This window comes from Aspergillus ochraceoroseus (assembly GCF_002846915.1).
Source record: "Aspergillus ochraceoroseus IBT 24754 chromosome Unknown P175scaffold_3, whole genome shotgun sequence".
NCBI lineage: Eukaryota > Fungi > Ascomycota > Eurotiomycetes > Eurotiales > Aspergillaceae > Aspergillus > Aspergillus ochraceoroseus.
In genome coordinates this window covers 1,738,708-1,750,996 of record NW_024468478.1, presented here as the reverse complement: position 1 = coordinate 1,750,996, position 12,289 = coordinate 1,738,708, and the positions used below count along the sequence as shown (strand labels likewise).

The 12,289-nt window shown below is 48.8% G+C and overlaps 4 protein-coding genes across 4 annotated transcripts; 2 read left to right on the top strand and 2 right to left on the bottom strand.

Moving 5' to 3' along the window:
- The first annotated feature begins 554 nt into the window (after positions 1 to 554).
- On the top strand, positions 555 to 2,505 carry P175DRAFT_0500756 (uncharacterized protein). The gene has a single exon (XM_040897017.1). The coding sequence runs from the start codon at positions 887 to 889 to the stop codon at positions 2,450 to 2,452; it is 1,566 nt and encodes a 521-aa protein (XP_040753269.1). The 5' UTR covers positions 555 to 886; the 3' UTR covers positions 2,453 to 2,505.
- Positions 2,506 to 3,064: 559 nt separating this feature from the next.
- P175DRAFT_0405875 (uncharacterized protein) lies at positions 3,065 to 4,091 on the bottom strand (the record flags this gene model as incomplete). The annotated part of the gene is made up of 4 exons (XM_040893025.1): positions 3,065 to 3,442; positions 3,556 to 3,624; positions 3,739 to 3,774; positions 3,849 to 4,091. Coding segments are annotated over 4 exons (726 nt in total), but the record flags the coding sequence as incomplete, so codon positions are not given.
- A 622-nt stretch (positions 4,092 to 4,713) lies between these two features.
- P175DRAFT_0436233 (uncharacterized protein) lies at positions 4,714 to 8,633 on the bottom strand (the record flags this gene model as incomplete). Its single annotated transcript, XM_040893790.1, has 14 exons — positions 4,714 to 5,123; positions 5,206 to 5,300; positions 5,352 to 5,469; positions 5,532 to 5,745; positions 5,810 to 5,871; positions 5,926 to 6,010; positions 6,100 to 6,463; positions 6,612 to 6,793; positions 6,854 to 7,032; positions 7,104 to 7,159; positions 7,215 to 7,711; positions 7,761 to 7,806; positions 7,867 to 8,283; positions 8,374 to 8,633. The coding sequence occupies 14 exons, from the start codon at positions 8,631 to 8,633 to the stop codon at positions 4,714 to 4,716; spliced, it is 2,985 nt and encodes a 994-aa protein (XP_040753267.1).
- A 1,273-nt stretch (positions 8,634 to 9,906) lies between these two features.
- P175DRAFT_0556823 (uncharacterized protein) lies at positions 9,907 to 12,218 on the top strand. Its single transcript, XM_040900719.1, has 3 exons — positions 9,907 to 10,839; positions 10,901 to 11,789; positions 11,848 to 12,218. Exons 1-3 carry the CDS (start codon positions 10,231 to 10,233, stop codon positions 11,913 to 11,915), a joined length of 1,566 nt encoding a protein of 521 aa, XP_040753266.1. The 5' UTR covers positions 9,907 to 10,230; the 3' UTR covers positions 11,916 to 12,218.
- The last annotated feature ends 71 nt before the right edge of the window (positions 12,219 to 12,289 follow it).

Sequence of the window (12,289 nt, the reverse complement as noted above, 5' to 3'; positions counted from 1 at the left end):
GTCATCTTGCAGGGTGTTTTGTCTGGTAACTAGTTAGTTGGTGGGGGACGTGTAGAGTCCTTCAAAGAATACTGATCGTGCGTCAGTGTGCTCATTCTGAAAACCATGCTCTGAGTGAATTCCTAGCAAGTAAAGGTGTGGGTTAAATGGCCCAGGGGTCATCATGATGGTGAGACCATTCTCTGTATGGAGTACAACGAGGTTAAGAGGCTGGGATATTTTAGACATGGTTCAGGAAATGGAAACTGACCAAATAATCTTCTTGCAGGTATCCTGTCATGATGAGGGGGAACTAGAAGACCTGGGAGATTCTGGTGTCTCCTGAGATTCAGTCAACTTCTGGTTATTTAACAATCACAAGTGAAATCATAATCTAATAAAAAGTCCTGAGGCAATAAATGCTTTCCTAATTCAGCACAGTGTGTCCTAAGGCACCAAGGCGAGGTGATTTCCAAGACTAAACCTAATATGGACCCAGTCAGCACGTGCGTGTATAGCGAGCTTCAATTCCTCTACCTGTATTCATTTCTTGAATTCTTTGATTAAGGACGCAACTTATTATCGCCATGGCGAGATTTAGACGACATTCGATCTGTTCCCCTGCTGGCCCCCGCTCCAACGTGTCTTGAAGCCGCCGCTGGATTTGTTCCCTGGTATACTGCGCTGCGCCAAGATGGTGATGGAATTGGCTGGGGTGCAAACAGGGGAGAGGGACATCTGGGCTGACCAAGATGCCAGGGCTCAGGAATTCGATGAGCACACCCTGATCGCGCGTGTGTTTTGAGATTTATTTATATCAAAGCTTTGTCCGGTTTGTCCCAGTTACGTTGTCTTCGTATGAGACTACTTACATCGTGGTGGTCATGACTATGGAGCAGCCAATGCTATGGCACCCTTCTACAATGTCGTCCGGCAAAACTGGCGTATGTTTACTCCTCTGGAGAGACGCGATATAGCTATCTATATATTGGGTATCATGCTGTACAAACTTGGCTTAGAGGCGTTCAATGGATCTATCGTGACTCTTGCCACGAACAAATACGACTACGATGCCTACATCACCCACACTCCTCCAAAAACATTCCAACGCGTTGGGCTCATGGTAGGCCTTAATCAGGCTTGTCAGTGTGTCGGATCTATCTTGATCGCCCCTCTGATACGAAGATTTCCTGCGCGGATAGTGTTGGCTGCGGGAGTTCTCGTGTTTGGCATTCTCAGTGCCCTACTTCTCGTCATCGATGCTAGTACAGGGGGAACATTTGCCCCAGCATCCTTCCGTAACAATCATCCGGAACATGACTTTCATTACTACGGCCGCTACAACACGGACGGCATTATTCCTGTCTACTGTGTGGCTGGAATTGCATACGGTATGGTTGAATTGATACGTCGAGTAATTCCTCGCGATCTTGTTGGTGGCCACGTTCAGAAGTTGCGCCAGCTGGATGCGCTGGTGCATATCTTTTACGAGGTATCCGGAACCGCTGGCGCGTTCTGCACTGCTCTCGCTTTGATTCCTTATTTTGGCAACAACTACTCTTTTTTGATTACGCCTGTTTGTTTTGGGCTCGCGGCCATTGTATGGTTTTTCCTCTCGGACTGTGGGTTCCAAACCCAACGTGCCGAAGTTCTTGAAAACCAGCCTCCATATATCCAGGCGGTGGTGGTGGGATTCTGGCTTTTTCTGGAGTCAATTTGGACGGGTGCGCGCATCCTCTTCACTTCTCGCAAGTTTATCTGGCTAGTGCCCGGATACGCCATCGCGTTGTACGCCCACCGCTACCTTGAGAATAGTGTAGCTCCCGCGATCGCTCGTCGCTACTTTGGGAACGCCGCGTGGTCGCAGATCATTGTGGGCGGCTCGAATCTAGGAGAGCTTCTCGGCGCATTGTTTGTCATTCTATTCGCCAACCTCGTCCATACCCCGATCCCCTGGCTACGGCTGGACGCGATTATGTTGCTTATAACCTGGTATCTGCCCTTCTGGCGTCCACCACCTTCGCAAGTTTCCATGGCTTGGATCGCCGCCGCCACCTTTCTGCCCATCTCTTTCGGCTGGGCAGCAGGTGACGTATCCTTAGCGGCTTACATCCAAGCAGCGCTTGCACGGGTCGAGTCGAAGACAAAGAACGTCTCGTCTCTGGGCGCAGTCATGGCCTTTCTTTACTCCACATACATTGTTCTCTACGCAATCACATCTCCCATTCTCGGCAGTTACATTGACCACGTCTACGCTCGAACCGGCGGCTCAGAAGGAGGCGGCAACATTTACGAAGCGATCCGAAATATCGCCAGTGTCCAGTTTACTGTGATATCCGTCCTGGTCTTCCTCGCTACATTTGTACCGTGGGGGTCCTGGGCGTTGAATCCTGGAATGCTTCACAAAGAGGATTTATACCATGAATTACCTGGATTAGGAAAGTCGACATCAAAAGACAAGTGCGCAACGTGAAGAGCAGTGTTTTAGTGTAGAGGGAAAATCCCTATTTTGTTTCTACCAATTAATATACATTATGATATATATTATTTTTACAGTATATTCACTTAACAACATGATAATACTAAGCCAACCTCTTAACTCCCCTCAGACCATCCATGCAAACTGAAGACAAAATAAAAGTAAAAAAAAAAAAAAAATTAAATTTAGAACAGAACGCAACAAAGAGCCAGGGAACAAGACATCACATCATTTCATTTCATTTCATTTCATATATGTCCCTTCCAACTCCGAAGGCCCACTAACCCGACCCTTGGGCATCACGCTCTGATCCCAAATCCAATACGGCGGCTGTTGTTGTTGTTGTTGCTGCTGCCCAGGATGCCCATATCCATATTCAACCTGTCCTATCCCTAGCTCAGGTCCCGATCCCGGACCCGGACCCGGTCCCTGACTCTGCCTGAGACTCTGGCTCTGGCTCTGGCTGTGGCTGTGGCCGTGGCTCTGGCCCTGGCCCTGACTTTGCAAAGCCATATTCACAGGCGACGCACCAGAATACGGTAAAGAACCGCCACCGACACAGCTATCCATTTCGCTTTTCATGGCGCCTGTGCCTGGACCTGGACCTGGACCTCCGCTTTGAAATAACGCCCAGCGCGCCGTACGGGCAGTCGTGCTCCCCTCGGCGGATTGCGAGGTCACCCATTGCTTGTAGACGTTGTTACGGCCGAGTAGGAAGAGCAAGGCGCCGATGACGAGGACGGCGATTACCGCGCCGATGACGATTCCCGCGATGGCGCCGCCGCTTAGGGACGAGGACGAGGACGAGGACGCGGATGGATTTCCCAAGGTGGTGGAGGGAGAAGAAGGAGAGGCAGACGAGGTTGTGGAGGATGGCGAGGATTGTTGCTGCTCGCCTTCTGCGGGCATGGGCTGTCCTGGGAACAGCATGTAGGGTGCATTCAGGGCGCTTGTGTATTGGGTTTGCCATGTCATGGAAGCATTCTGGGAGTGGAGTGGATTCAAACAAGTTAGTTAGTATAATAATTTACTGAAACGAATTTATATCTGTGGATGGAAGTGAAGGAAAGGAGGAGATGTAGATGTATGTACTGTACCGGGTTGATGGCTCCCACCATGCCGTTTTCAAGACACGAGTCGATGGCAGTGCAGTAGAAGAAAGTAGGCTATTATGACGATTAGCACGGGGTCCATTTTATCTCTTTTCTTTGCTTTTCATTTCTGTTTTCTTTTTTCTTAACCCGCCAAACGGCAGTACAGTAGATGTTTCATAATCGTACCTCGCTTCTATCGACGGTCCAGCTCCAGGTAGGCGGCTAGAATAACAAAACTCCCATCAGATCAATGCCAGAGACTTCATTCGCGTCTATATAAATTAAGGGAAACATACGTCTCCCACAAGCTGACCATTAACTTCATCAAAGGTGTCGAAAATACCCGAGAAGAAGTAATCTCCGTTCGCAGGTATACATGGCGCGTTGTAATCGGCCTGGACCACAGAGTGATTACGCGGATAGAACTGGAAGACTACCACGTCGCCCACGTTTGCCGAAATAGAATGCGGTACATACTGATGCGGGCTCTCCCTGGGACCAACTTGGATCGTATGGGTTGCGGAAGCAGCAGTTGAAGTAGAGGAGGAGGAGGAGGAGGAGGAAGAGTTGGACGACATGGTGTTTTCTTTCCAATGGAGCTGAAAGATTCCCCCACGGTCTAACACACAGAAAACTTCTGTCCCCTTGGAAAGGGTGCATGAAGAGGAGAAAATAAGATATTTAAGGACAAGGTTCTTTGTGATGGAGGCGCAATTGCAGAGAAAGAGAAAGTAGCCAGGGAAACGGGAGGTAACTAAGTCGCACAATACGAGAGACTCTGTACATCAGAACTTCAACCAAACAAAGGACACAACAGTCTAAGGTTTCGAGAGAATAAAGAACTAGGAACCGGATGCGGATCGAAAGTGAGGCGTCATCGTCGAGGGATTGGTGCTTGGGCATGTTGGTCGACTGGGTAACAAAGAATCGAGCCCCCGAAGAACTCGAAGGATTTAGTTTGAACTACGGAGTACAGGAATAGATAATGGTTTCCTATCGAGTTACAGAGTAGTCTTCTACTTGTCGATGATGATGCTGTTGTGGATGCCATTCTGGCTTCTAGAATGCCCTGGCCTAACTCTTCGACACTGCAGCCATGATACCAACAACCAGAAAAAGGGAAAAAAAAAGTAGATATGGGTTGAACTTGCCATAATAAAATTACGAATAATACATCAAACCCTCTCCTCTTGCAGTCCCTGGTGTTGAGAATTCACCCGTATCAATCTCTAGCCCCCCCCGTTGTTGAGAACGACGCTGCGACGACTCCTTCACAAGAGTCTGAGCTTCATCTAAACATTCTTCGATCCGCGCAATCTTCTCTCTCATTTCGTCTGCTAATGCTGGAACACGGCTGGCCTCTGTCACCTCACCTTCAACGGCGATGGCCACTCCCAAGTCTCGGGTGATATTCTGGACCTCAGCCTCTAATCTCTGCTTCAGATCATCGAAAAGTGTATTCGTCATACTATCATACTCGACCTGGATCCTGGTTGCAAGCTTCAAAAAGATTTGCGAATGCCGAAGGTGTTGGTCCATGTTGCGCTTTCGTCTGTCATGACTTCCTCTCCCTACGCAAATTTGACATCAGGACGGACCATTTCCCATATAAACGGGGAGTCGAATAAAAGGAAGCAAGCATCTTTAGCTTACCAGATTCTAAGTTGCAGATGTCATAGGCTGGTCGCATAATATCGGCCATGTAAGAAATATCGCTGTGGCCGTCGCTCGCATCCCATGAAATTCGCCTAGGGCTGTCAGTAACCTCTACTTGATAAGCCAGGTAACGCTCAACATACGTGGAGCTGGCGATAATGTCATCAAAACAGCTGGAAATTGAGACGTTTATGCACCGTTGGTGCGCATCGATACTATCCAGGAGATTTTCCATGGCCTCGGGTGCCAGGTGGACATGCTCTGATTCTCGATATGAGCATGCAGTCAATTCAACAAGAGTCGCGCGGCATATACCAACCAACCTTCTAGTGTGTCGCAAACCGACTCGAAAATACCAGTCACCCGAGTTTCAGTGGTACTCTGTTGTTGACGCAACAGCTGCAGTAGTGACTCCCAGTTATGAAGGAGCTCATCCTGCGCTCCCTGGAGAATTTCATTGTTCCAGTAGCGTATAGTACTATCTCTGGATTGGTGTACTCCGTATTTTCTGCAAAATGCGGCGTATGTGTCATGGTGCTGATGGAGACATAGTTAACTAGACAGGACCGGTCAAGCTATATCTGTCTGTATAGGATCTTACTATTGTTTCCCAATTCCGGCTCACACGGGTAGCTTCAGCGTTCCATCTTCTTTCGGAATCTCCTACTATCCTTTAGGAACAAGATATCGAGTCGAGGTTACCCATGAGCAACTTACGAATTGGCCTGGTGATAAATTCCCTGAGCTGATTAGCAAGTCCGGCCTGTACAGGACGCATACATGAATTCCGTGAAGTAAGGCGCTACTTCTTGTCAGCATAGGAGCGAATCACTTCGTTCCCTTAACTCATAAGCTCCCTTTGGTCATTTCGAGAAAAGGAACCTATCATACCGACGTGATAGTAGCCCTTGCCTCGTCCAAGGCCCGGCGGAGGGTTTGAGCCCTCTCGACGGTGACCCTGTTTGACCCTGCCAGTATCCATTGATCGAGGGATTTGAGGAGAGCCGGGACGCTGTTCTCAAGGAAGGCAGAGGTTGCTTGGAACTGAGCCTGTGCCGGTACTAACTGACAATACTGCCGCAGCTCGAGAATACCACTCAAATCAATGTATTCGCTAGCTTGCTGCCGGCCATCCGCGCGATGCTTAGTGTATAGTTGACTGCTTACGCAGAAAACTTTAACCACTCTGTTATATTTCTTGGACAGCTTTTGATTCGCATCTCGATTTCGGGTCTCAATCAAGAGCTTCTTGAGCCTGGTTCAAATCAGCGTGCTGGGCGGCATCTATGGAATGGTAAATAAGCTACATACCTGAATTTGAGCTTTTTTTGTTCGTTTCTTTACATATCGCAAGGAATTAATCTTTTTCCACTCCCCCCCCCTAGCATGAGAGGATTACTTACCTTTTTGCTTCGCGTTTTGCAAGTCTCCATAGTTCCGTTCCCACTGCGTTCCGACTCTGAGATTTTTCCATTTTCCTCAGCGACCGTTCAAGGGTGCGAATATTAGCCAGGAGCTGTTGGATCTGCTCTATTGTTCCTCGAGGGGCTGCGCGGTCCCGCATGGTTTCTTCAGCATCCACTGTCTGTCGGCATCATATATGTCAGGATATAGCGATTCACCCGTGTTTGCACAAAATCCATACCTCAGATTGAGTGCAGACTATTCGGATCTGTTGGTCCGGAGTGCACTTGTCAATAATCTCTTGGATTGAAACATCTGAATCACACCGAGTGATTTTGCAGACTATAAACACCTCCTCACAGGAATGGCGAAGATATCTTTCAGTTGCCCTTACTCGGACATAGTTTGAGTCCCGCAAGCCTAGAAGAATTTAGGATTGATAAGAAACCGAATAGAAAAAGAACCCCCCCCCCCCGAGGGGAAATTCTCACCTGGTAGGTCTGCTATGACAAGGCCTGTTCGTAGAATGGGCGATTTCAGAAAGACCCTGCAACCCTTGATTAGAAAGTGGGAATTAATATTGAGAATCATCTGTACTGAACCTGATCATCTTGACAAAAGGCCAAATAGCCCTCCCTCCTGGGTGATAAGGCCCCATTGTAAGCATATCAAGTGAATCCTTGCACTCGTGGGCATCCTGTGCAGTAAATGAATATTGAATGGCATCGGGGCCACCAGGCTTATGGCTCAGCACATCTTGAATCCATTCTTTTAATTGCGTAAGAATTATATTCTCCGCATCAGGTTCCTCATTAGAGAGGAATTCCTCCGAGAAGCCAGGCTCCGAGGAAAATAAAGCCTCCAACGCCGCCCAGGCACGCACCGAGGATGATTGAGCCAAATCCCATTCATTTCCACCGACAATTTCTGATCGAGCTTCGGTATGAACTCTTCGAAAGCATCTCACCAGCTCCCGTAAAAGCTCTCTTATTTCATCAGTACCCATGAAATCCGCCTCAACAGTATATGGGCGTTGATGTCTCTCATCCACATTTCGAAACTCGGTTACGACGGAAGTACAGGCAGTGCCATTTCCGCTCTAACCCTGAAGTTAGATATGAAAGAGACGTTTCTGGGTTTATACATACCGATCGGGATAGACCGCTTTGGTCTAAAAGCGCGTTTACGAGGGAGCTTTTGCCTGGTTCGCGGTTACTTCAAGTGCATCCTACCAGGTCCCAATTGTAATCCGACTACTTACCTACGCCAGAATCTCCGATGAGCCCAACCGTGCGAGTCGCCGGGTAATCAAATTTGCTCATCATTTGAACCTGCTCGTATAAGGCGCTTATATCCGTTGTTTGATCGTGCGCCAGTCCGCATCGTCCCATCGTATTGCTCAGGTGAAGGAGTTGCGAACGCACCTCCTTGACGGCGCGTTGTAGACGAACATTATATATTGGAGCGTCGGGAAGTTTTTCTTGGGAGACATGATACTCATCACTCTCTTCACCAGAGCTGGCGTCGGACCAACTATCACTCGTGTTATCGCCTTGTTCTTCCTCGTGTCCTTGGATAGACGGAACCTCCTCATTCCTTATCGCCAGATTCCGAAAGCCAAGCGCCACAGATTCTAGATGTGAAGACAAAGGAGACCTAGTAATCACCGTGCTCTCCTGACTCCTTACCGCCAGATTCCGAAAGCCAAGCGCCACAGATTCTAGGCGTGAAGATAAGCTCTCCTGACTTGGCCCACTGGACGAAGTAGGTTGGGGACTCGGGGTAGGTGTTGCATTGTGGAGGTCCCTATAGGTAGCGATATTGAGATTAGGCGATAGATTAGATCTCTGTACAGTGGGCCGAGGAGTCTCGGGTGCTCCATTGTTTTCTTGCCTCAAGCTAGACCCTCGATCAACGGCCGACAAACGAGCTCTGGTATCTGAAGTGGTGGACTCCCGAGACACAGATGGCACGAGCAAGGGACCAAACCTAGTATTGGTAGTGTCGGAACCCGGTGTCATAATTTCTCGGGATGGAGGAGTAAAGGCGAAATTGAAGCCTGGCCCGGACGGAGAGAAAGTGAACTCCGTGGAAGGAACGATATGACGTACTTCAGGAGTGTGTGGACGGGACGTGATATTGTCAGCTGGAGGTGGCGAGGGCGATGAAGCCCCAGATATCACAGGCACACGGGTCATGATGGCTGTTGTTCTTCAGGTGCTTTCTCGTCGAGTGCGATGATAATGATGGGGAGTACTAAAGGTAGGAAAGGGAACGAGACCGAAGAGGAGACACGCCGCCATATTTATGCAGTTTGGCCTCTCCAGACAGGCAACTCACGAGGCAGGATTTCGTTAAGCCGATCCCTAACCATTAGTTATCTCTAACGAGCGGCGATTGGAGGAGGAAATGTGAACGTCGCTGCAAGAGAGCTGCGCCGCAAAATTGCCCTGGGGATGAACCGGGGTATTATAGGTAAAGCCCAGAACTAGAAACATCGTGCTTAAATTCGAATACTACTTAACATCTGGTATTGCAGAAAAGCCGTAAGGACTTGAAGACTATAGCTGACTGGAAGCTGTTGCTTCCTGGCACGTAGTTGAACCGCAGAGATAAGAAGACCTGCTTGCTAACTTGAAGTTATTTTGATCTGGCCCCAAATACCGCAATAGCCACGCAGTAGTTGGTTTGAATGATTCGCCATAAGATAGTCAGCCCTCTTCCAAGGTTGATTTGAGCGCCGCCCAGACAGGGGTGAAACGGTACTAGTAGCCTGGTTCAATCAATCGCTCCATCCAGAGCTTAGGTTCTTCCATCCTCGATGATGCACCCCTCCCTCACGGCTATTATACTTGGACCTGTATATACATTTGATAGATTAGAGGTGAAATGATGTTTGTCAGATCCCCCAACAAAGACCGTCAGTATTATATCATAGAGCTAGATCTCTAGGGTACATTTTTCCTTGGGTAGACAAAAGTTGGAAATGGAGTATAAAAGAAAGCCCTAAGTTCAAAAATTCCCGTCCCGGCCAACGGACTTGAATCCGCCAGATATTTACTTAAACCCAGGAATAAGAAGATTAAAGCTCAACCAGACAGTCCGGAGTCAATAATTTAAATACTCAATCCAAAGAGTTCAAAAAGATTCATCTCTAGACTACCAAAATGGAAGCTCAAACCCGCTGCAAGCGGAATGGGGTCACGTGACAGAACGCGGCGTTGCCCCTTTGCAGCCAGAAAAAAAAGGCGTTCAACAGTGCAGCGTCGTCCCTCTTTTGCCTCCCCTTTTTTTTTCAATTAATTCGAATTGTGACTTCTCCTGGCCTCGTTTTATTCTGTTCTTTTAATTTACACCATTATTATACCTTATATTCTTTATTTAAAAAAAAAGCCTCTCCTTTAAATTGATCCTCTTCTCGTTCCTTTCGCCGGGGATTTGCCATCGTGGCTTGATTATTGAGGATCTTCGACCCTCCGACAAGTTGAATTCCCTTGCGACCACTTCTTCTCTCTTGATTCAGCCCTCAAGGACTCTTGATTCTCTCTTCTTTCTCTCCCTGCGATTTCTCCACGGCTTCCTTTTCGTACAATCTTTAATCTACCCCGTTTTCTTATAATGAAGTTCCGCCTATCTTCGCCGATTGTCCTCCTCCTGCTTCCTGCGATCACTTCCGCGCTTGCAACACCAAACCCAAGTGATGAAAGCACAAAGGATTTTGCCGTGGTGGGACGTGAATACTCAGGTGGTAACCCAGTTATTCCTGATCTAGACGAACTCGCCCCAACAACTGCCTCGAAAGGGACGCTGGACGCCCCGGTTGACGGTAAAGATGGTAGACCACACGCTGGTCCGTGGGTAGAGACGAATGCGGAGCGGGATCGCAAAAAAACAGGAACAACAACCTCAGTGGACGAACAGACCAAGTCGGACTCAAGGTCTTCAGAGCACCTGGGCCCCGATGGCAAGCCAATCCCCTATTCCAATGATGGGGTCATGGACGACCGCAACCGGGCAGCTCCGAAAGAAGGAACTCGTGGAACAGAGGGTGGCGTATCGGAGAAGCTCAAAGGGGGTACTTATGCTAGTGAAAAGGCTCCAGGTAGCCCAAAGGAGGCGCCTCCTCTACCGCACAGTGAGGTACAGAAGCTCCCAACAACTGGAGAGGAAACTGGGTCAAAGGACAGCAAAGCTTCTGGCGCTGATTCGACCTTGGGCGTGCTCGAGGTATTTCCCTGAGGCATCTATTACACCCCGTGAGGAATGATTTATCTAACTGATTTAAAAGAAACCTGCAGATCTGCCGGAGAAGCCTCACGATATTCCGCTTCCCAAGTCTCCCGCCGGTGTACAAGACAACCCGCTTGGACTGGAGAAGGAAGGTTCAGCAGCAAATCCTAGCGATGCCATCCAGCAAGAAGATAAAGGTGCTTTCCACTCCCTCCTTTTCTCATTCACCATGATTGTTGTCTCCGAGATTGGCGATAAGACCTTCCTCGTCGCTGCTCTGATGGCCATGAGACACCCACGCCTACTTGTCTTCTCCGCCGCCTTCTGCGCCTTGATCGCCATGACTGTGCTTTCCGCCGTTCTAGGACACGCCGTCCCCACATTGATTCCCAAGTCCTTTACTAAGATATTGGCCGCTGTGCTCTTTTTTGTCTTTGGCGCCAAGATGCTCAAAGAGGGCCGGGAAATGTCTCCCGATGCGGGCGTTGGCGAAGAGATGAAAGAAGTGGAGATGGAGCTTGAAGAAAAAGAACACCAGCAGCTGCGAATGAGCCGTCGTCGTTCTTCGGTAACCCCTCATTCTTTGGAAGCTGGTCGACTGGGGCGTAAACCTCGTTCGTCTACGAACCGTCTCCCATCGCCTCCCGAGAGTCTCTCTTCCTCATCCTCGCGCGCATCATCTCCCCGCCCCACGCGACGTTGGAATGACCTCCTGGTTGGTATGAACAACCTGTTTTCGCTTCTTCTCAGCCCTGCTTGGGTTCAGACCTTTGTTATGACCTTCCTTGGAGAGTGGGGTGACCGTAGTCAAATTGCAACAATCGCCATGGCTGCTGGACAGGACTACTGGTGGGTCACTATCGGTGCCATTACCGGCCATGGGCTTTGCACTGCTGCCGCGGTTATTGGAGGCAGCGCTCTCGCTGGCAAAGTCAGTATGCGTGTTGGTATGTATTTATTCCCAAGCGAACCCACTAACGAAGACGCACGCTAACATTCGTGAAGTGACCCTTGGTGGCGCGACTGCTTTCTTGGTTTTCGGTGTTATCTATCTAATAGAGGCTATGTACTAGGCGGGAAGGAATTGTCAGTTCTACGGTAGCATTTAGACATGACCGGTGTAAAGGATGAGATTTGAGAGAATTTGAAAGAAGTGAGCGAACCGTCTGATGTTTTGCTATTTCTGAGTTATTAAAACCAGGCTTCTTTGTCCTTCTTTGTCCTCTGGGATTTGTCGCAGATTTATTATGGTTCCCAGTCGCTATCATGAGCTCCTTATAAAGGTAGGTACCTGGTCCGGGATGTAGGGTTAGGGTTAGGGTAATACTAGGGTTATGGGGTAGTTGGTTAGGGTCAGGATATTCGAGCTGACTCAGCATGATTACATAAGAAATACCCTATCCCCAACCTGTTGCCATTCTCCCCAGTTAAAACATAAACACGCATG

Bases quoted from the DNA above. Each gene is read 5' to 3' on its own strand.
- P175DRAFT_0500756 (XM_040897017.1), top strand. From the start codon at position 887: ATGGCACCCTTCTACAATGTCGTCCGGCAAAACTGGCGTATGTTTACT.
- P175DRAFT_0556823 (XM_040900719.1), top strand. From the start codon at position 10,231: ATGAAGTTCCGCCTATCTTCGCCGATTGTCCTCCTCCTGCTTCCTGCG. The intron at 10,840-10,900 runs GTATTTCCCTGA...CTGATTTAAAAG, and splicing joins CGACCTTGGGCGTGCTCGAG to AAACCTGCAGATCTGCCGGA. The intron at 11,790-11,847 runs GTATGTATTTAT...ACATTCGTGAAG, and splicing joins CAAAGTCAGTATGCGTGTTG to TGACCCTTGGTGGCGCGACT.